Source organism: Camarhynchus parvulus, chromosome 7, assembly GCF_901933205.1.
Source record: "Camarhynchus parvulus chromosome 7, STF_HiC, whole genome shotgun sequence".
In the NCBI taxonomy this organism is placed as follows: Eukaryota; Metazoa; Chordata; class Aves; order Passeriformes; family Thraupidae; genus Camarhynchus; species Camarhynchus parvulus.
The window spans coordinates 28,927,071-28,948,217 of record NC_044577.1 but is presented as its reverse complement, the minus strand read 5'-3'; the positions used below and the strand labels follow the sequence as shown (position 1 = coordinate 28,948,217).

Genomic DNA, 21,147 nt, shown 5'->3' with positions numbered 1-21,147 from the left:
AGCACAAGTCTTGCTGCAAAGCAAGAAAGGAGCCTTTGTTGTGCACTATTAGCTGCAGTGTAGAAAAAGTCTCCATATCAAAGCATATTTTTTCATGAACAAATTTTAAAAAGTGTACCTTCACTGCCACAGAAAACGCTGCTATTGCATATCAGATGAGGTGCAAACTTCACCATTAAGGCACTGCAAACCAGAAGTGGCAGCAAGAAGCAAAGGGAAGTGGTTGGGGAAATGTTTGAAGCTGTGTCTGTGTCTCTGACTCAATAGGAAATGGGGAGTAGAGAAAAGTCAATATCCTGATAAAATGAAAAGCAACAAAAGTTGTCTACTGGGCGTTCCTTGACTCATTAATCACTTGCAAATCTGTGCCAAGCAGTTCCATGGAAAGGAAGCAATGGAAGGGGGATCAGTTGCCAGCCAGGAAGCCTGAGCTCAGTCCAAGCTGTTCAATAAACAAAAGTGTGCATTTGCCTCAGGCTTTTGTGATGCCTCCAGTCATCTGCCCACTCTGTATGTGGGATCCCATCAGTCACAGGAGACCAAGAATGAGCATCCTATGCTCCGGTTTTATCTTCTTGATCTTTGGACACTCTGGATTTCTGTGGCTATTATTTTCCAAGGACAGGCCATGGATGTCCCATCATGGCTGTGGGAACTCTTGGACTGCTACTTGCAGGCTCATTTTTAAGTAAGTGATCTGTCAGGGGATGTTAAATACTGCCAGGGAGTGAAGGAGAAACACCACAGCTTACAATATATTTCTGGATCACCTTTAAGTCACAATGTTTACATCAGATAAAGCAGTTAACTGTAAAAGTGGTGCTTATCAGATCTTTGAGTTCTCCTTTATGCCATTGGTCAACTCAACTGCCCATGTCAGCAGATTTTTCTCAACCCTTGCTTCTTCAAAAGGCAACATAACTACCTCTGGGCAGAAAAAATCATTAAAACTGTTGGATGCAGAAAGTTTAATGTGACAAAGCCAGAAAAAACAAGATGCCTATTGGAGCAGTTCATTAAGTCAGTTCCAAAATTATGAAAAAGCACCATTTTTATACCTTTAGTTCTACAGAAAGCAGCACTGCTCTGGTATCTCTGCACCAAGAGTGTTGCCCATGCAAATTTTGCTGTTTATTTACTTACACTGTTATGTCTTCTTCCTATTCATGATAATTCCTTTCAAAATTTCCTCTATTCTTCTTCAGCTTTCACACCTCCTAATCAAAACTCCAGTCTCTCGGAAGTGATTTTTTTCTCCAAGAAACAGCCAAGCCTGACACAGCACCCCAGGGTTCCAGTTTGACTGCCTTTCCCCTACTGCAGTGTAAATACCCAGGATAAATTTTATCTTACTTCAGACTCCTCTCTGGATATTGCTCTTTTGTTTAACAAAAAAATGGTGAGTGGTTCCAAGAACATCCCACTGTAACAGGAATCCTTATTAACCCCACAATGCCTAAGACCACTGGCAAAGCAGTATGACTTTCCCCACTGCACCTCTGATTAAAAGCAGCTGTAAACCAATGTAGTTCATGATTTCTGCCAGGATAACAAACCACAGTACTAGCTCTGTGATTTCCTTCAACAGAAAGAGGATTTCAAAACAACATGGGCAAAGATATCTCAATCTTTACTAATTTATTAGCCAGTGTTCAGAGATTTCATTCAGTACTCAATCCTGGAACCAAACATACTTTGATACAAGGCTCTACCATATCCCACCAAAAAAAAGTTGGAACAGCATCTTTCCTTAGAAGTTTTCAGTTATTATCTGTGGTTTTGTGGGATTTACGAGAAAGAAGCATTACTGAAAGTCACCAAAAAAAAATCTTTAATAAAATAAATAAATAAATAAGCACAGCAGAAAAACACTTCAGGAAGAAGCCAGTTTACAAGTACGGCCATTGAGAGCATTACAAAAGGCTCACTGTGCTGCTGGAGAAAGAAGCAATGAAGTGCCATTGCCAGAGTGAACTGAGCTCACAAAGCAGTAGTTTAACTCTTCCCTTGGAGAGAGAAGTTAATCTGGAGTACCAGTCACATTCATTCTTGACTATTTGCAGTAGAACATTTACAGTTTTTCTCCCCGATGCTGTAGAATTGCTCTTCCACTCTACCACATTGGATATGACGCTGCAGGTTTGGAACTGTACAAGCCCAGAAAGGACAATTGTTAAAATGTGGTGACTCTTTCAAACACAAATGCTTTAAAGAAAAGGGATTGCAGAACTAATCCAAATCTGTCTGGAAGGGCTGGAGACCAAATTAAGTCATGCTCAGTGTGAGAGCCTGCATGTGCTGACAGACACCATTTGGATGCCTTGGCAGGCCAGCCTGACACACTGATGTCTCTGGTACACTACCTGTTCTTACAAAGTTTCCTTCCTTATTATAAATTTGGCTGAAAAAAGATGGGGTAGTCAGGTGGGCAATGTATCAGCCTGAAATGATGACCACAAACTTGTATTAACCACAAAAATCTCCACAAATGACAGGCTGTAAGAGTATTCAATATGGGTCCATGTTTGGAGAGCAGGCACCACCACCAGAGACGCTGCAGAAGAGAAAGAGAAGGCAAGAGGAAAATACTTATTGCAAATTCATCAGGGCATGCATAATGCATATTTTTGGTGCATGTCCCTGCACTTGATGGCATGCCATGCCTTTTGATGGCTTTGACTTTGGGAAAAATTTTTTCCCTTTTTTTTGGTTTTTTTTTTTTTCATGCCATATGCCTCATATCTTCCCCTCCACCTTGTGTCTTCCTCCTTGACTTTTTCCCGTGCTTTTGCAGCGTCTGTGAGCTTTGTTTTGGCCTGTTTTGATCTTTGCACTGCACCTGATAGAAGCCTGGTCCATTTTCCTGTAGTCACTAAATTTCTCAATTTTCTTTTTTTTTCTCCTCCAATAGCAATTCCTTTGATGGTATCTCCATTCCGGAGTGTTTGTAAGTCCTTCTTTTCTGTTTTGGCCTTCAGCGGGGATCAATTTTGGCAAGCTTTCATGCATGTCCCTGCACTTGATGGCATATAGCCTGCCATTTGATGGTTTTGACTTTGGGAAAAATTTTTCTCTTTTTTTTTTTTTTTGGATGCGTGCCATGTCCCTCATATCTTCCCATCCAAGTTGTGTCTTCCTCCTTGCCTTTTTCCCGTGCTTTTGCAGCATCTGTGAGATTAATTTTGGCATGTTTTAGTCCTTTGCACTGCACCGGATTTCCTCACAGACCATTTGTTGAAGTCACAAAATTTCCCAAATTTTTGCGTTTTTTTTCATTTGATCCTATCTCCTTTGCTGAGTGTTTCTAAGCCATTCTTTCTGGGTTTGCAAGATTCCGTTTCCCTTCCCGAAAGGAAATGAAATTTCATTTCCTTTCGGGAAGGGAAACGGAATCTTGCGATTTCAATGGGGACCAAGAGAGGAATCTTTGGTGCATGTCCCTGCACTTGATGGCATGCCATGCCTTTTGATGGCTTTGACTTTGGGAAAAATTTTTCCCTTTTTTTTTGGTTTGTTTTTTTTTTTCATGCCATATGCCTCATATCTTCCCCTCCACCTTGTGTCTTCCTCCTTGACTTTTTCCCGTGCTTTTGCAGCGTCTGTGAGCTTTGTTTTGGCCTGTTTTGATCTTTGCACTGCACCTGATAGAAGCACTTGATGGCATATAGCCTGCCATTTGATGGCTTTGACTTTGGGAACAATTTTTCTCTTTTTTTTTTTTTTTGTATGCATGCCATGTCCCTCATATCTTTCCCGCCTCGTTGCTCCTTCGTCCTTGCCTTTTTCCCCTGCTTTTGCAACATCTGCATCTACATCTCCGTAGAACATAGGTGACTTCAGGGACACAGGAGTTCTTAGAAGGTAAAGATACAATAATTTAATCATAGTTGATAAAGCGGTAGAGGTCTTTCATTCGAGAATAAAACTCTGAAGTAAAGCTGTTGGTGAGCAAAACAGCTTGAACCAGAAAGTTGTCAGGAACTATGAAGAAAATTAGGTGGGAACAATACACAGAGGGTTCTTTGGCCCTACATCTAAAACAAAGGGAAATTTTACTTAGATACTTTGGAAACCACACATGTATATAAAAACAATAATCAAAGCTCTAGGAAATGGTAGGGTTACTCCTCCAGGAAGTTCTCATGGCTATAGCATTGTCAGCCCTCACCCAGAGCTCAGCATAGATGTGTAGGTCTAAAGCAATTGCATGTGAGGTCTCATTCAATTCAGCAGAGCCCAAAAATCCTGCTAAGGCAGAGAGCCAGCATCACTCCTCTTTCAGTGAGGGGAGGCTTAAAGGCACAGTGTCCCATGTAGCTACCCCCTAAAAAGTATTTCATAAGTGATGTCTACCTTATTGGATGCATTATTATTTTCTATTATTCTTAATTTGGTCCATGTAGTAGGAAAGGCCAGCATTACCAAGAACAAACACACAGAAACAGAGTATTTGGCTCATGGAAAGCATAAAGGAATCAATTCCAGTCTTGAAGACATGTGGCTCACAGGCTGGGCCTCTCCTTGCAAAAAATGCAATCATTCAGGTTTTATTCTTAAAACTGAACCAATGAGCTTTCACTCCACCTGGAAAAATGCCCAATCCCTACTTAGGCACAGTGATGTCCTGGCAGAACTCGAGCTGCTAGCCCTATGTGAAGGTGGCTCCATGAAGTGAAGCTAGAAACAGGCGAGCTGGTCTGTGGACACAAAAGCCTCCCAACAGACATTTGTCCCTTTCAGCATGCTAAAGAGGGCTGGAAGAGAGGATAATGGAGAGCATTCACCACTGAAAAGCATGAAACACTGGCCAGTCTGCACTATTTAAACAAAAGAAACCAAACATAAAATGAGAGAAGTAAAGTTGTGACTTGAAACAGAGATTCTCTTCTCAAGTTCTTTAAAATACCCAGTGATTCGGTCACAAAATATTTAATTTCATTTGAAGGAGGTTTCACTTCATTTTCATTAGAAGTCAGTACTGTGATGGGATCATCCTATGCATTCTGTAATCTCCACATGCAGTTACTGTGTGCTGTGGGATCACACCAAGAACGTGTGTCACGGGTCAGGGATGGCACTGCCTGAGGCTCAAGAGCCAAGCACAGCAAAAGAAAAGGGAGGAAGAAAAAAGTCATTTATGTCCCTCAGTTTTTCCTCTCTCAGTCTTAGCATACTGACAGAAATTAATTTCTATAGGAAGGGAATTGCACTGTTTGCAAAGAAATCCTCTAGGATTTATTGATCTTTAAGAAAAATCTCATTAAGCAGAATAAGGAAAATTTACAACAGGTACGGGAAAACAAAACAATCTCTTGGGATCTTCACCAGGCCGAAACAGGATTAGCTCTGTAGTTTCTGTAATCTTCCTCACAGAAGAATGCTAATTCCGTCTCATTTACTAGAAGAAATAAAAAATTAAATATTTAGGACACCAGTAAATGAACCACCAACAGCCAGCTATTTAGAATTTTAGAAGACAATTAGCAACTTTATGGTCAAAGACAAATATAACTCAACACCCACTTTTTCTTCTTCCTCATAATATTTTTGAAAAATTTTGCTGGTATTAAAGAGATTGTTAAATCTCATTAAAAAACACCCCAAACAAACAAAACCACCAAGAACATGAATGTATAGAAGGAAATATGTACACAAGCCCCCTCAAGATTTGTTTAACACAGTCTTCAGAATTGTTTGTAAAAACATTCAGCAAATTAAGTGATGGCATTTTTAGCACCTTCAAATGCTCGGAAAGTAATGAAGCATGATACATTCTTTTTTGTGCATATTTCTGTTAGGAAAGGGAGAAAGAAACTTCTTTTTCCCATTAAATTAGCCTGTAGGTATAATAATTTAATACTTAGAGGATCAGTAGAATATTTTACAGATCACTTTACATTCTCCCTCATGACCCATCAAAATATGTGTCTGAAGAAGTTAATTTTTTGCCCTGCTGATGATTAATTCATGAGGCTTTGACAATATGCAAAGTGAAAGACACAAATTGGCTTCTCCAGCAATACCTTCAAATACCTCTAATTATTCACAGGGGATATGGCAGAGCTAAAGGACCCACAAAGGTTCAGAACAGTCACAATTCTTTCAACCCAGTAGGTCAAGGACTTCCTCTTCTAAAACAGTAAGTCAGCAACATTACTAATTCAGAACAGAGACAAATCTGATGGAATGCCTTCACAATTATTAAACATGAAATTCTTTAAGGTGCTGAGCCAATAAATTCCACATTCGTTTTTTAAATTAAACCTCAAGTTAATGAAGTCTGCCTGTCTTGTAAAAAAAAAAAGAAACAAAAAAGAGTAGAAAGGATTTTAGAATCTCAACTAGAAAACAGACAAGACTATTTGTAATGAATACTGAACACTTTATTAACATACACCCTGCTTTAAAAAAAACTGCAAGCATTAACTTTGCTGACTGGATAATAACTGTAATAATAATCACTGCTATAGAGGCTTTCCTGAGGATACTTATCTAATGTCCTCATAATTTATAACTCTCTAGCCCTACCCTGTAAAGTGCCAAGGGCAATCAACTGCAGCTTAGGAAAACTGTTCTGCATGTATCAGAATTTCCCTGATTTTCTAATGGTGATTCTGATTGTTTTATTCTAGTAAGTCTTGTCCAGACTAGATGTTGAAAAAAAATCATATCTCAATAGGAAATTTCAAACCTTCTTACTGATTTAAAGAAAATGTACAAAATTTATTCTTTTGTACAAAATGAGGACCAATGGTACATGATACATGATATCACTTCCTTGGCTTACTCTTTTCTACTTGTTGAAGGAGAAAAATCTTGAAGATTTTACCACAAAAACCTCACTCCTAACTTAGCTAATTTTCACATTAAGATACACTGGAACATATCCAAATTCAAAATGGCATGATGGCACATTGCATTTTCCAAAGAACGGGTTTTCCTCTTCTATCACAAATATCATCTATATACTAATGACTAATAACTGCTGTTATTCAGAAAAAAAGAAACAAAAAAAGCTTTAAATTATTTTCTGCCCTAAATGAACCACCCCTCCCTTTGTACAGAGACACAGAACAGGCTTCTGCATTTCCTTTCAGTGCAACACTTAGTCTGATGTTTTGACACCTTTTTTGAGATCACATCCAACTGTTTCACTGCTGTAGCTACAAACCCAGTTTCAAAGGCAGATAATATCTACAAATACTCATCCATACCTTTTTGAAAGAACACAGCTTTGTTATTTCTAATTCAATATTTGGCACTGTCATCAGTCCCTCTCCTGAACTCCACTGTCTCTTATGCCTTACACAGATAAAGATCATGATTAAATGAATCTTTTGCTAACTAAATTGCAAATCTCCAAGGCTTGGGTGCCAGTAACCCTCTTTTTTCTTTTTTTTTTTTTCCCTTCCTGCAGACAAAAAGACCTTGTGTGTAGTAAAAACTATGATTCATATTACAGGAACACTCAAAGGAAAGGTATATTGGAACCAGAGAAAAACACTGAAGAGACATCCCAAGTCACTTAAAACCAGAAAATAAATCACAGGAAACAGGAGAGTCAAGTAACCTAGGAGAAAGAAATCCCATTCAGTAGCTGGGGAGCAATCAGTGAGTAGCAGGAGCAGGAGGGAGCCTCCTCTGTGAAGCCCCTGCACTTAGAGCACAGGCAGTTAAAGCTTCCCAGCCAGGCAAATCAGATTCAAATGAGCAAATGTCCATATCAAGGTGGAATGCAACCACATCCCCTAAGTACCCTGCTGCCACTAAGTCATTCAGCCACTTTTATGAGAAGCCCAAAGGACATCCAGGGACCATCAATTTTATCATGACAGACATTTCTTTACATTATTACCAAAAGACATGCCCTATATGTAGTCTCTTGTCAAAATGCGAGAAATCAGGTCAAGTTTCAACTCTTTGCTATGTTCAGCACATTCTCTAAGTGATACTGCTCAAGCTTTCCTGAGCAATCTGGCTATCAGACACTGTATGCTGCACATTAAACAAATCTAATCTTATTTCATTATTCCATGCTGGTTCCACTACTTACATTTCTAACCAAAACATCAGTTTAAATGTTACTGATAAGACCAAGCAGGCACGGTACTAATAACCTATCTGTCAATCATTTAAAATTACTCTCAGCAGAATTATAAGCATACCCTCTAAAAATCACAATTTGCATTCTAAACATTTGGAGCGCAGATACCTGCTGCCCTCAGACCAATGATTTGAATAATGCTTCCCTGAATAATTATCAAGTCGTGTAAAGAGCATCAGAAATAGCATTTACTTTTCAGCAGCCTGTCCAAACATAATCAGCCAGCTATCAGTTTAATGCTACCACAAGGAACAGCATCTTCAATCAATACAAATGCACTCCTACCTACTCCAGCTGCTTTCAGCGTGCTGTCTTCCTTCAAAATCAGTTTGTCATCATCCTCCAAACTCACTACAAGCTCACCAGTCTACAAATCAGAGAACCAGAATACAAAAATAAGAAGAATTTCCTCTGCTCCAGTCTTGTTTGACAGTGCAGAGATCTGCCTGCATCAAAGCATGCAAAAGGGGAAGAACACAGCTAATAACCTTACCTTAGATTTGTGTGCTTGGTGAATAATCTTCATTGTATCTGAAAGAAAAAACAGTGTTTTCCTAAAATAAGGCTTAATAAGCACACAGCACTGAAAGTTGCACTCGGGGAAAGACAAACAAACAAAGGGGGAAGCTTCAAAATCTTTTGTTATTTACAATTTTGTGTATTCAACCTGAAAGAGGAGAAAACATCTTAATCTCACAGTTCTGTGGCCACAGCCTTAAAGCAGTCAATGCAACATTAAGGTACCACATCCGACTGGGCTTCTGTCTGCTGGCTGAATTACAATAACCAACTAATGACCATCTCAATTGCCAGTCAAAACACATCAATTTAAATGCCACTTAGGGTGTTTTAACTTAATAGGTTTTACACATGCAATTGGGGCAGGACCAACAGCATTTATGCACTGTCAACTGCTACAGCCAAGTTGATAGGCAGCAAGTAATTAAGATACAGTAACCTGATCACTTCAGATCATCCCTCGAAATTTTCCTTCTCATGTATACAACACCCACCATCCACAACAGAAATTTCGTTAAGCAAGTTCATTTTACATTGATGTCTACATTAACGCCTCTTCTCTTTAATGTTACACCCTCTTCAATAATTTTTCTTTTACGTTTGTGTAGTGTAGTGGTTTTAGAAATTAAAAAAGTGCCACTTTCTCCTGGCAACATGGGCAGGGCTTTGTTAACAGAAGGGAAACACAGGGGAAAATAACACAGACACTAAAGCAACTGGATGAGTGCAAAGATCCAGAGGGAACAGCTTAAAGCCATGCAACACTAATAAAAAAAATTTTTGAAGACTCTGTGTTTGAACAAACACATCTGGAGTAACACATCAATGCCTTCCCAGCAAAGAAGAAAAACCAGTTCTGCTTGTCTGCTCATTTTCTGTTCTAATTTAGTTTTGTGCATTGAGCGAACATTACATGTTGCAATAGTCTGGTAAGAGAAGGATGCAGCAAAATTAACTATTGGCTAAACCAACTTTCAAATTACCAGAGCAAGTATTCAGATGTTCAGAATAACAGAGATCACATTCCCACTCAGAAGTTTGCTTCCATTCCATTCTGGCCCATTTTGAACACTATTTAAAACATTACATAAGGTAAGAAGTACTCTGTATTCTCACTGCAGAGGTCACTGAGAAGGCAGCTTTGGCATGTTGTAATTACTGTGGTATTAGAAGCAAGACAGACATTAAATTGCAATTACCAGGACCCATCTTGCATAGAAACATTACAAAAAGACTAAGCAATCACAGAAAAAATATATTGCAATCATGAAACCTTTCTACTACAGCAAATAAACCCAGCCTGTGCCTGTTGGTTTTAAGCTCCTCCATCTACTTTGATACCTTCCCTTTTCTCTAGTCCTTGTCCAGTCATGCCCTGAAGCATTGTCTCAGTTCTGCTTGCTCAGAACTCCACCACTGGCACCCAGCAGTTTACCATGGGCTCATCTGAGCTATTAAATGGCTTCTTTAACTCTGTTACAGAGATTAAACTATAATCTCTTCCCACAAGCTAAATCCTCTGACTGGCCTTCGCTATTTCAACCCCACTCAATCAGTGGCAGGGACTTGAAAACTGCCAAGGTTTTATCTTGCCTTTTCTGATGATAGGTCTATCATGGCAATTGATAAGATACCACTTTCTAAGTGATTTTATGAACTACCTGCCATACTGCTCCACATTCATGGATGAAAGAAATAAAACTGAGAAGCAGCTTATGGAGCAAGCTGGCACCCAGACTGCCAGCATCAGTGAAAAGGTACTGTGGTATGAAAAGGTGACAAGGTGCTAAGGTAAGACTGACTCAGAGAAAGTTCTAGACCAAGAACCAGAATAATCCATACAAAGAAATGAAGAGAAAATGGAAGTCAGAAGCTTTGGGATGTGAATTGGAGCACTGATCCAAGAGCAAAAATGTGATGGCATTATATATAAATGTTAAAACAAAGTGGTGCTGAATTCTACAGGGAAGGAAGCTTAAACAGGCACAGTGAGAGACAACCAGATCCAACTGAGATTTCTGGCACTGCCAAACAAAACAGGAGGAAAAGTCTGGCTTTTACTGCAGAAGTCTCACTGCCCTTTCCTCACAAAAACACAGGAAAGACAGCAGAGCACTGTAGAGATAGCAGAGATGCCAGAAACACGAACCTGGATGATTCACAGCCTGAGGGGAAGGTGAGGAACCTGGCTTTGATTTTCCTGTGTGAAAATTTTCCTGCAGTTAGCACCATCACAGTAAGAGTAGGCTCCCAGTAACTGGTGCAACAGGTTTGAAAGTTATGCTCAGTCCTACAGGGCACAATCAGGCCCTCAGCCACCAGATGTGTCTTGGGAAAAGCTAAACTGATCTCCAAGTGATGAAAGAAGCAGCTGGGATAGGCAGCACCAGGGATACAACTGTGAGCAGCAGTTCTAGACAGGAGCCCCTCCAATAGCCAAAGCCACAAATGGGGTGAAGGGCACCTCCAAATTCAAACTTACACTTCCAGATGTTATGACCTTAAGTAACACATTAAAAATAATAAAAAAAATTTAAGTCCCTGCCACTGATGTATCATCAATCTTAATACCTAACTCTTTTTCTAGCTTCAATTTGCACACTCTGTTTCACAATCAGCAAGAGCACAAAATGAAATCCTTTCGGTTTTGGGGTTTTTTAATAGGCAAATAGAGTTTATTTTCACATGTATGAAGTAGATTTTTCACTCAGGTCTTTGAATGACCATAGAGGAAGGAGTTTGTCAACTCCAAGAACATGGGGCACAGAGGATCATTTGTAGGAAAACTCCAAGGGAACTCTGAGAATTACCAAGTTTAGGAAAAGATACATGACTGACACACTAGTTTACAAACTCCAAGAAAGGAGGTAACTCAGTCTATTTAAAAAGTTTTCTCTATCCCAAGCAGATGAATGTGACATGTTCATGCCAATCTGCACAAAAAGGAAATATAAATATAGCTTTGATAAAGTCAGCTTAAGTTTCACATCATGCTATTTCATACCACCAGCTTGTATTTAAGGGCTTTCATATCTACTTGGAGCAAAGTTCCCCCGTTTCTCTTATATTGTGTAAGCTATTTAAGTATATAAGACTTGAGCATTTTCTACTTTTTACCTTCAGCTTCCGCTTCACTATCAGTAAATAGATACTGAAGTACATAAGCACACAGAGAACTACAATTTCAGACTTTTGACATCACAAGCTGCTCATTAGGGTAAAGACACAGTTAAAAGGCACTTTTAAAAAGTAATAAAAAATTAATATAAAACCCCATCAGTTCCAAATAGCAAATAATGTAAACCATGCAGCCTAATTCAAAGATTAAAACAGATTTGCACAATAATGGTCAAATTCTGCAGACAAGATCCCAGTGGCATAGCTCCAGCTACAAGAGCTGGACAGAGCTGCAAATGTAGGCAGGCACTGGCACCAACATTAGTATTGCACAGCAATTATCTTTTAAGTTGTATAAATGCTGGTGTAAAATATCATGTGGTCATTTGATGGCAATTACAACAAGAAAAATAAAAACTACCTACCATACTTGTAATTTTTAAAAGGAGGAGGAAGTCCTGATCTTGACGACACATCTATTAAAATAAAAGCACGAAGTTAAAACGAAGTTCTCTTTCTTAATTATTTCCAATCCTTCATTTTCTACTATTGTGCAATGTATGCATCCCCTGGGCAGCCTTTAAGTCAAAATAAATCTGCAACATAGGAGAGTTGTTTGAGCATCAAATACTAAAACACAGCCTTTGGCCCAGATTCTATAGTGACTCCATATGTGAATAAATTCATTTGAGCATGAAGTGTCTCTGAACAAAACACCCCACAAGGACAGTAGTCAGTGCAATTAGGGTGTGATCACAGGAGTCTGATCCTTCAGAAATCTGCCAGGAACATCCTTTTAAGGGTTTGCCCAGCATCTCTCTTTACCTTATACAAACAGCTGACAACTGTCACCCAGAACTGAATCCTTAGGTAAACATGCCACGAAAAGGAAGCCAAGTTGTAGAAAATTAACTCTTTAGCTGCTTACAGGACACAGCCCATAGGTAACTGCAGGAACATTGACACCTTCCCTGGTGCCAGTGCTCCCTGTGATTTAACCAGGACTCAGAAGGCCCAGCCACCTGTGGGTGCCCAGCAGCAAGGTGGCTGAAGCCATGATTTCTTCAGTAGTTTAACCATTTATCTTAAACCATCTCTTCAAAACAGATTACTGTAAAGGAAGGAACAGAGCTTTTGCACCCCTGTGGAACAGGGTTCTAAGTCTTGTTCAAAGCATTGGCTTTGTCTCAAATAACACCGAGTTGCAATATTGCACACATCAAAAGCAAGTTTCCTAGCATTGTTTTTTATTTTCTTGTTCATAACAGCAGCTGTGCCATATGTTCTGAGAGTGCTTGCAGTGTTCCAACAGCATCCTAAGACCTGCCATGCCTATCACTGTCTAGATGTATGGAAATTGCCAAACACAAGACACCCATGAGTCCCAGGGCAATGTCCTAGGAGTTGCTCAAATGTTACCTAATATAACAGTTCAAGACTTGTTTAAGCTGACTTCATGCAAAAAGAAAAAAAAAAACAAAAACAAACCAAAACAAACAAATTATGTTATTTCGTACCCTTTGAATGTCTCCATTGAGGTGTGTGGAAATACACCTGCAGGATTAAGGCTAACACCCTAATGATCAAGTCACTGTGTGGGCTGGTCTGCAGTACTTAACTTTTAGATTCACTGTCACTTTCAACCAGGCTTATAAAAGAGAAAGCCCACAGATGAGTAAATCTGCACAAAGCCCAGGATGGAGCCAGAAACTCAGAAACAAACATGCAGAGTGAGACCACACAGTGTCAAAAACAAATTTTCAAGATTCTCTTTTCTCACAAATAGCAAACAGACTTGCATTCCCACATTCCACATATTTGCGTAGTTAGGATCAAAGACTTCCTAAATTCTATTAATTTATTCCTATTAATTGATGAATATTTGCCTGACAGCTCCCCTCAAGGAGCCTGAGGCACTGAGCCAAATGCAGCAATGCCCTTGTTTCTTTCAGACTAAACATGGGTGTTGGGGAAGATGAAACAGGAAAGCTTTGTAAATATGATTGCCTGGCAAAAGATTTTGAGACTATAGAAACAATAAGCAAGACTGAAATGAAAGCAAGCTTTGAGATACCTCAGTTACTGAACAACTGGAAAACAATGGTGTGGCTGGCTGAAGGTAATCCCCTTCTGATGAAACAACACCCTCTGCTTGCAGGCAGGTCCAAGGGTCAGGGCAGACCCCACTAGCTTAGCAGAAGGGGTCCAAAGAGGAGTTTTTAGGGTTTAAAATGTAACACAGTATGGTGATGTAATGATTCTTATAGGCTGTATGTAAATGCTATAGGATTTGTATCTTGTACTAGATTGGGTTAGTGAGAACTGGAATGTTCAGCACAGAAGAAGATTTATTGTATTGTAACAGGAACCTCGCTCTCTTACCTTCTCATCCTCTCATCCTCTCTCCCCCTCTCCTCTCTCGGGCTGCTCCAGCTGTGGCTGGCAGCTCCCAGCAGGGCCCTTTGCAATAAACCCCAAATTCCCTGACCTGGCTGCAGAGATCTCTCGTCTCTGTCTGTCCCACCCCCGAGGCTCCTGCAGTGGGGATTTGGGCATGGGGGAGCAGTCCAGCCAAACTCAAGCAGGGCACACCGACCATGGAAGCTCTCATTAACTCCAGACCTTTCATCTAAGGAAGGAAAGCATACGGGGGGGATGCAAACACAAATTTGGCGTCTCCACCAGAGCCATTCCCGTTCATTTGCTCCACAAGAAAGAGGAAGGACAGCAGCACTGGGGACTGGAGCAGCCAGAGGAGGCAGGCAGGGCTTACCCTGGCGCACAAAGGCCATGAATTCCCGCACTGTCTGCTCCAAGGGGACGCCGTGGAACACCAGGGGCCGGAAATTGCGGTGCTGGAAGGAGCGCACCAGGCGAACCGTGATGGTGGAGCCTTCTGCTGACATCAGAACGAGCTCTGAATGACCTGGGAAACATCAAAGGGAGGAATCACTGTGTGGGAACCCAGGAAATTCCTCTGGCTGCCCTGGAGGGCTCGAGCCCCTGCCCAGGGGGCTCAGAGACCTTGGTACAGAGCCCAAGACCCCTGTGCCTTTGGTTTAGCCCTTGGAAAAAACAATTACCAACTTGGTATGAGGAATTACAACCCACAAAAGCCTAAGTAGAATGATCGTGAATTTATCACAGGGTGAAAAATAGATTTTTGGGGTTTTTGGTATGGCGGTTGGGGGGCAAGATGGAGGAATCTGGGCATGTCCAGCCTTTCTCCTTCTTCTTCTTGGCCTCCATCTTCTGCTGTGATGTTGGCACTTACAGATTGGCTTAGAGTAGAAGCTCACTGTCTAACATAGGTGATAGGTATTGGAAAGTAATTGTAAACACTGTACATGTAGTTTTTAGTATAAAAAGATAACACTGACGCAGGGGCAGGCAGAGTGCCTGGAACTGTCCTGCTGAACAGACCTCGGCAGGACAGGAGAAAGAATTTTATAGGTAAGAAACAACAAACAAACCTTGAGAACGAGAAATGAAGAGCTCTGACTCCTTCTTTGACCACCAGGCTGGGAAAAGAGACTTTCTAATGCATCTCGGGGTCACTGTGAGCAGCAGAGATTCAGAGATTACTGCCTTTCCTCTGCCCACGAGCACAGCTGGAAAAGGACATGCAGGCAGGCCTTGTGTACAGAATAAAACATGAGAGAAATCCAACAGCATTGGGCCCTTCAGGATTACACTGCTGTGATTCCCACAGGGTCTCAGAACAAACAGATTCTGCACACCACACACTCCAGTACCTGTGCTGTGCAACGCCACACCAGACCCCCCCATTAAACATGCAAAAGTGCTGTGGATAAATGTAGCCACATTTCTCCACACAGAGAAAAGCAAGGCACAATTCTTCCCGAGAATATTCATTGGGTTTCACATTCTCTGAACCTCAGAGAAAGGAAAAGAAATTCTTATCATTTGCTGTGCCTGTGTTTGTGCAAAAGTAGAATGCAATATGGAGATTGTTGACCCAAAGTGATGGTGTTTTGTTTCCTTGGCCTATCAGGCAGGGCCAGGTGTGTGTGTGTGTATCAGGACTGCTGGCTGACAGTCACGAGAACCTATGCAGTGTGTGCAGAGTTCAGTGCTTGGCAGATTCAGTTTAGATGTCATGTAACATAGTGTAATATAATATAGAATAATATAGTATAATAAAGTAATTAATTAGCCTTCTGATAAGATGGAGTCCTCCTCATCATTCCTCCCTGCCACGGGGGTTGTCCTGTTTTGACAGATAAATGCAAGTGTCTTGTGTGGGTTTTAAGTCACTGAAGACTTCACCTGCTGGGTTCTAGGAGAATGTCCTAATACAAACCCAAAGACTTTTTTAACATACTTGTGTTGGCGAGAGTGTAATACTCTGAAAAATGCCTAAGCTGCTACACAATGCTCATTTTCACCTCCCCAGGGAAAGTGAAAAACCACCCCACATACACAGGCAATTCATTTTCCTGGTATACTACAGCATAATTAAGGAATTTAATTTATAATAGTGGGTCTTTAGAATGGCTCTGCGGGCTTATACTAGAGAGCAGAGCCTAAAACAGAGCAGCCTTGGCAACCCAAAATCCTCTTCAAACAAGCCCAAGTATTGCTCTATCGGATTTTTTTATCTCCACAGGAAGATAAGCTCTTTTCTACCTTGACAAACATCTCTGTTTTTGGCACTGGGCATCCCTCAGCTCCCTGGCCACGTGCTGCAGTGCCAGAGCTGCCACAGCAAGCAGCAAGGACTGCAGCCCATGTGCTCCAACATCAGCACGACCTTTGCACCTCCCATCCTGAGCAGGATCTCAGAGTCCACCTCCAGTCCTGACAGGGAACCTTTTACCCATTCATCCCCAAATGTTCTTTTTTGTGCGTCTTTTTTTTTTTTTTCCCTTTTTTTTTGCTGTGGGCTTATTTAAGTGCCCCACCGTTCTGCAGGTGCATCCCAACCTTGGCTGTTATTTGTCCCAGCTGTAGCCTGGCAAAGCAAACTACCAATATTTTGCACTATCTGCAGAATGGGGACAAAGACCTTCCACCACACGAGGCAACTTGCTTTTGCATCACCTTGGCTAACAACTCGGAGTTCCAATTCCATTTTAAATGAGTATGTATCACACACCACACAAATAATCAAAAAAGCATACTTTGCACCTGGAAAAGACTTGATTTATACTAAACAGCAAAGATGGATGCATTTTCTTGGTGCTATTCCACATGGGCTGGTGACTTGGGGGGTGCAGAAAAGGGCACAGCACCCAACTTACGTGCTCCTAAGCAGAGCGAAGAAACACTGTGGGAACACAGAATGGGGAGCTCAGTCAGAAATCGCCAGTTTTCACATTTACTACTCAAACCCATCGCACGTAGGGCTGGGACCGTGCACTATCCCGCGCCTCCACGGGGACAAGCAGGCAGGTGGGAGGCGCTGGTGGCCCATTCCTCTGGGACAGAGGGACCTCCCGGACCCGCAGCAACGCCGGCACCGCCGCCCGCCCCAGCGCAACCCAGCCCCACCGGCACCGCCCGCCCCGCCGGGCCCATTACCGCGCTCCGCCGCCACTTCCTGGTTCCGCCCCGCCCACCCGCTCCGCCAATCGCATCCTTTCGGTGGCAGCCCTGAGACGCGCGATTGGCTGAGAGGGCTCTGCCCCGCCCCTCGCGCCGCCGTCGTCTCCTCATGCGCTCATGAACGGGAGGCACCCGCGCCGCCTCCGCATTGGCTCCTTGCCCGCCCTGTGCCCGCCCCCGACCCGCGCTGATTGGTGCCCGCGAGGCCCGCTGCGCTGCGATTGGCCGGCGGCCGGTCTGGCGAGGGGTGAGGCGGGTGCGCGGCGGGGGTGGCGGGGCAGAAGCGGCGGGGCTGGGGCCGGGCGGGTTCGGCGCGATGAGCGAGGTGCGGGGGGCGCCGGGGCCGCGGGGCGCCGGGGGCGGCTGGGGGGCTCCGCGAACCTTCCCCTCACTCACCCCCTGCCGCCTTCCCCCCAGGCCGCGTTCCAGAAGGCTGCCGAGGAGGTGAAGCAGCTGAAGTCGCAGCCCACGGACCAGGAGATGCTGGACATCTACAGCCACTACAAACAGGCCACGGTGGGCGACGTGAACACCGGTAGGCACCGGCCGGGAGGCAAAACCTCTCCCTCTTTCTGCTTCCCTCAATCCCGCGGCGCAGCGAAAGTGCCTCAGAGCCGCCTTGGCAGGGATTGTGTGCGGGCGGGCACAGGCTGACCCGATAAGGCTTTGTGCAATTCGGGGTTTTTAGATTAACCGGGCTGCCGCCCTCCGCTCCGTGCAGTGAGGGCCTGAGGATGCTTTGTGCAAATATTTGGATTGGGTTTTTTGGAGAGCTTTGTTAGTGAGTAGCTGCTCAGGCCGAGGGGTGCTCTTTAATGCAAACACTTCTCGGTTATACAGACTTAAACAGCAAGGCAAGAGATACAAGGGTGGAATTGCAATACTGGAGGGGATGGCACATTTGAGTTTATTTAGGCTGGATTGGCTGCTAAAAATAGTACTGGAAAGCAAAACCAGAAGAACAGGAGAAAACTTTTATACGAGCTGCGGTTAAATATACTTCAGAAAGATTGTACCAAAAATATGTCTTGAAGTACACACTGCAGAACGTTTCTGGCTACGTCTCTCGCTACAGTGCTGTCCATAGCAGCTCAGCTTTTGGAATTACATTTAAAGTGGAGCGTGTCTCTATCGACCTTGTGTAAGGCTGGAGTAGCTAGAATTAGAAAGGGAAAAGGTCATTTCTTTGGAGTGCTGGCCTCCTAACCCAGTACCTGGCAAAGTTTATTGAGCGTCCATTGATTTAAAAGCTGGCAGTGAAGTGTACAGGAAATGGTAAGTAATTTAATCTCCTTTTTCCAAAGCTGGCAGCGTGAGGGAGAAAATAATTTACTTTGGGTTTAAGATGTGGTCTTTTCAGTGTGGCTGGGCGTCAGCATTATTAGTGCTTGACAGGGTGAAGCAGTGCTGGGGGTATGCCACCATTCCTGCAAGTGTCTGCGCTCCTGTGGAGCAGCAGCCAACGTGAGCTGGCCCGAGCAGGAGCCTGTGGCAGGGTGGCTGCTGGGGTTTGTGCTGCAGACAAGTGGAGCTGCCAACTGGAGCCACAGGTCACTGTGCCATGGGAGCTGCACAAGGGTGTTTGTGAATACTGCCCAGTTCCATTTGTGAGTTCTAAGAATTATCGTTAGGGAGAGAGAGGGAGGAAGTAAAGCCACAAAGGGGACTTTACACAAAGATTAACCATATACATGTCATTCACTTTCTGCTTGGCCACACCACAGCCTGCAGTCAAGTGAGTTAAATTTCCAAGGTTTTCAATTGCAGAACTGGAGGTTAGAAACACACCACTAACTTGATGATAATGAGTTCCAAGCTGTGTGTACTACAAACAGCTGCCTGTTTCTGTGTCTCTGCCTGCAATGGACCTCAGGGTGTTTGTGCTTTACTTTAGAGCTGGTGTTCTTTAATTGTATAGCTCTTATGTGACAGCAGGCTCTTCAGAAAGTACAGCTAAACCAAATGACAGCAGTTGGTGCTCTTCTGCTCAAATGCTGCTGTCTCAAGGGAATTTGAAAGAGTCTATTGCTATCGTCACCAACCACGTTGTAACATATTCCCCTGAGGTGATCTCCTGGCTACAGGTTAGCAAGCAACAGCTGCAGAGATGAGCCAGTGTATTTAGTCACAGCCAAGAGCCAGCTAAGCCTTCAAGTGGGTATTACCTACAGCCAGATCACACAAACTAATCCTGCTGCTCATCCTGTCTTTCTCAGAGCGCCCTGGTATGCTGGACTTCAAAGGCAAAGCAAAGTGGGATGCCTGGAGTGCATTGAAAGGTAAGTGTCTGATTAAAGAAATTAATAAAATTACCACTGGCAAACTAGTCAGAAAGACGTGTAGTTCAGGATAGAAACAGGATAGTGTTGCCTTTTAATACAAGAGTTCTAGAAGTTCAGAATGCCATGATAATAAATTTTAATTACCTCTGTAAAGCAGAAGTAATCCTGAAAAATATGGCCTGTGTGAAGGGGAATTAGGGTGCAAAATGCCCAGCTGGCCTAAGATGTTAAATAAAGAATAACAATAACAGCAGCAGAAATCTAAAGTTATTTTCCTGGTCCCAGCCTAGTACCCCAGAGACTGAGCTCTCCCTCCAGCTGTTATGCATCTTCCAGTTAGGAAAGCTTGGGAAGACAGAAATGAGCTCTCAGCTCTAAATGAGGAGCCAAACGAGCGATCTGATCTGTGACAATGGGGCTTTTTCTGGTGTTTTAAGGAATAGCTTTCCTGTGATAATTGTCAATGGCATTAATAGAACTAGTACACTGGTTAGTTGCTGTCTGTGCAAAAACAACTTTGCTTGGAAGCACTGTGTTTTCATGACTGATAAATTTGTTAAATTTATTTTATAATTTGTTAAAACTTCAGCAGTGGATTCCCAGCCAAGTGACCTTCCTGGCTCCTTTGCTCTTGGGTGGCACAGACCAGAGCAAGGAATTGTGTCTTGTAAAAGGTAATTTTTAATCTGTGAAAGATGTCTGACTGCTTCCTGTGCTCTGTCCTTCAGGAATGTCCAAAGAAGATGCAATGAAAGCTTACATAGCAAAAGTGGAAGAACTAAAGGGCAAATATGGCATCTGAGGACTGGATAAATCAGCTACATGCACGCCTGAAACCTGCCTTATTTCTAATGTGGGAAACTGGTTTCTAAGAGTAACGTTAGATACCTAGTATGTCATAGTCAGTTCTCCTCATGCCTGTAGTTCAGGAGAAATTATGTACCTGGCTAATGTACTGACACGGTATAAATTCCTTCTGGGAACAAAATCTGGAACTCATTAAAGTGCATTTGGTACTTTAGCTGTTGTTCTGGTGGTCCCTTGGCGCTCACGGTGAGCTCAGCCCGTGAGTGCCGCCGAGCAGAGCCGCCTCCCCCGTCCGTGTGCCGCTAGAGGGGGACGGTCCCCTGCCTTGGGCACCACCGGCTCCTGGCCAAACCACTCCTCTCGGGCCGGTGAGTGACAGCCCACAGGAGCTGGAGCATCCCAGAGCTTATCTGGAAAAGGTTATCTCTAATGCTGTGTCTGCTAGGAACAAGGTGCTCGATACTTATTGCCTGGAGCCTTCAGAGACTTAGTCAACCACTGCCAAATCATCTTTCATAAAACACTTCTGGGACATGTTATTTCCCAACAGCAACGTTGGGCTTCTAGAGTAAAGGCAAATACTGAACACAAAGCCTTCCCTGGGCAAGGAGAGATCCCAGAGGCAGTGGAGCTGATCCTCTTGATGCTGTAAAAGCAAGAGAATCAATTTGATGTTGCCATGCAGTTGGCTGCAGCGAGGGCTGAGTCCCTATAGATTGACTGAACACTGGCAAGACTGCTCAAAGAGAA

General features: G+C 42.9%; 2 protein-coding genes across 3 annotated transcripts; one reads left to right on the top strand and one right to left on the bottom strand.

Annotated features, from left to right (window-relative positions):
• Positions 1–4,911: 4,911 nt before the first annotated feature.
• C7H2orf76 (chromosome 7 C2orf76 homolog) lies at positions 4,912–17,301 on the bottom strand. 2 transcript variants are annotated; one of them, XM_030952520.1, is made up of 7 exons: positions 17,285–17,301; positions 15,214–15,375; positions 14,514–14,666; positions 12,166–12,216; positions 8,598–8,635; positions 8,390–8,471; positions 4,912–5,398 (listed from the first exon to the last, which is right to left on the bottom strand). In XM_030952520.1, exons 3-7 carry the CDS (start codon positions 14,644–14,646, stop codon positions 5,322–5,324), a joined length of 381 nt encoding a protein of 126 aa, XP_030808380.1. In that variant the 5' UTR covers positions 14,647–14,666; positions 15,214–15,375; positions 17,285–17,301; the 3' UTR covers positions 4,912–5,321. The 2 variants fall into 2 exon arrangements, with proteins under 2 accessions (XP_030808380.1, XP_030808379.1); XM_030952519.1 differs by lacking the exon at positions 17,285–17,301 and having other exon boundaries at positions 15,214–15,436.
• A 286-nt stretch (positions 17,302–17,587) lies between these two features.
• On the top strand, positions 17,588–20,611 carry DBI (diazepam binding inhibitor, acyl-CoA binding protein). Its single transcript, XM_030952314.1, has 4 exons — positions 17,588–17,633; positions 17,726–17,843; positions 19,525–19,587; positions 20,319–20,611. Exons 1-4 carry the CDS (start codon positions 17,625–17,627, stop codon positions 20,390–20,392), a joined length of 264 nt encoding a protein of 87 aa, XP_030808174.1. The 5' UTR covers positions 17,588–17,624; the 3' UTR covers positions 20,393–20,611.
• The last annotated feature ends 536 nt before the right edge of the window (positions 20,612–21,147 follow it).

Excerpts from the sequence above, each read along its gene's own strand:
- C7H2orf76 (XM_030952519.1), bottom strand. The coding sequence starts at position 15,415 with ATGCTGTTGGATTTCTCTCATGTTTTATTCTGTACACAAGGCCTGCCT. Across the intron at positions 14,667-15,213 it reads CTTCATTTCTCGTTCTCAAG|GTCATTCAGAGCTCGTTCTG; the intron begins GTTTGTTTGTTG and ends GATGTTTCCCAG. Across the intron at positions 12,217-14,513 it reads CATGGCCTTTGTGCGCCAGG|ATGTGTCGTCAAGATCAGGA; the intron begins GTAAGCCCTGCC and ends TTATTTTAATAG.
- DBI (XM_030952314.1), top strand. Across the intron at positions 17,844-19,524 it reads GGTGGGCGACGTGAACACCG|AGCGCCCTGGTATGCTGGAC; the intron begins GTAGGCACCGGC and ends TGTCTTTCTCAG. Across the intron at positions 19,588-20,318 it reads TGCCTGGAGTGCATTGAAAG|GAATGTCCAAAGAAGATGCA; the intron begins GTAAGTGTCTGA and ends TCTGTCCTTCAG.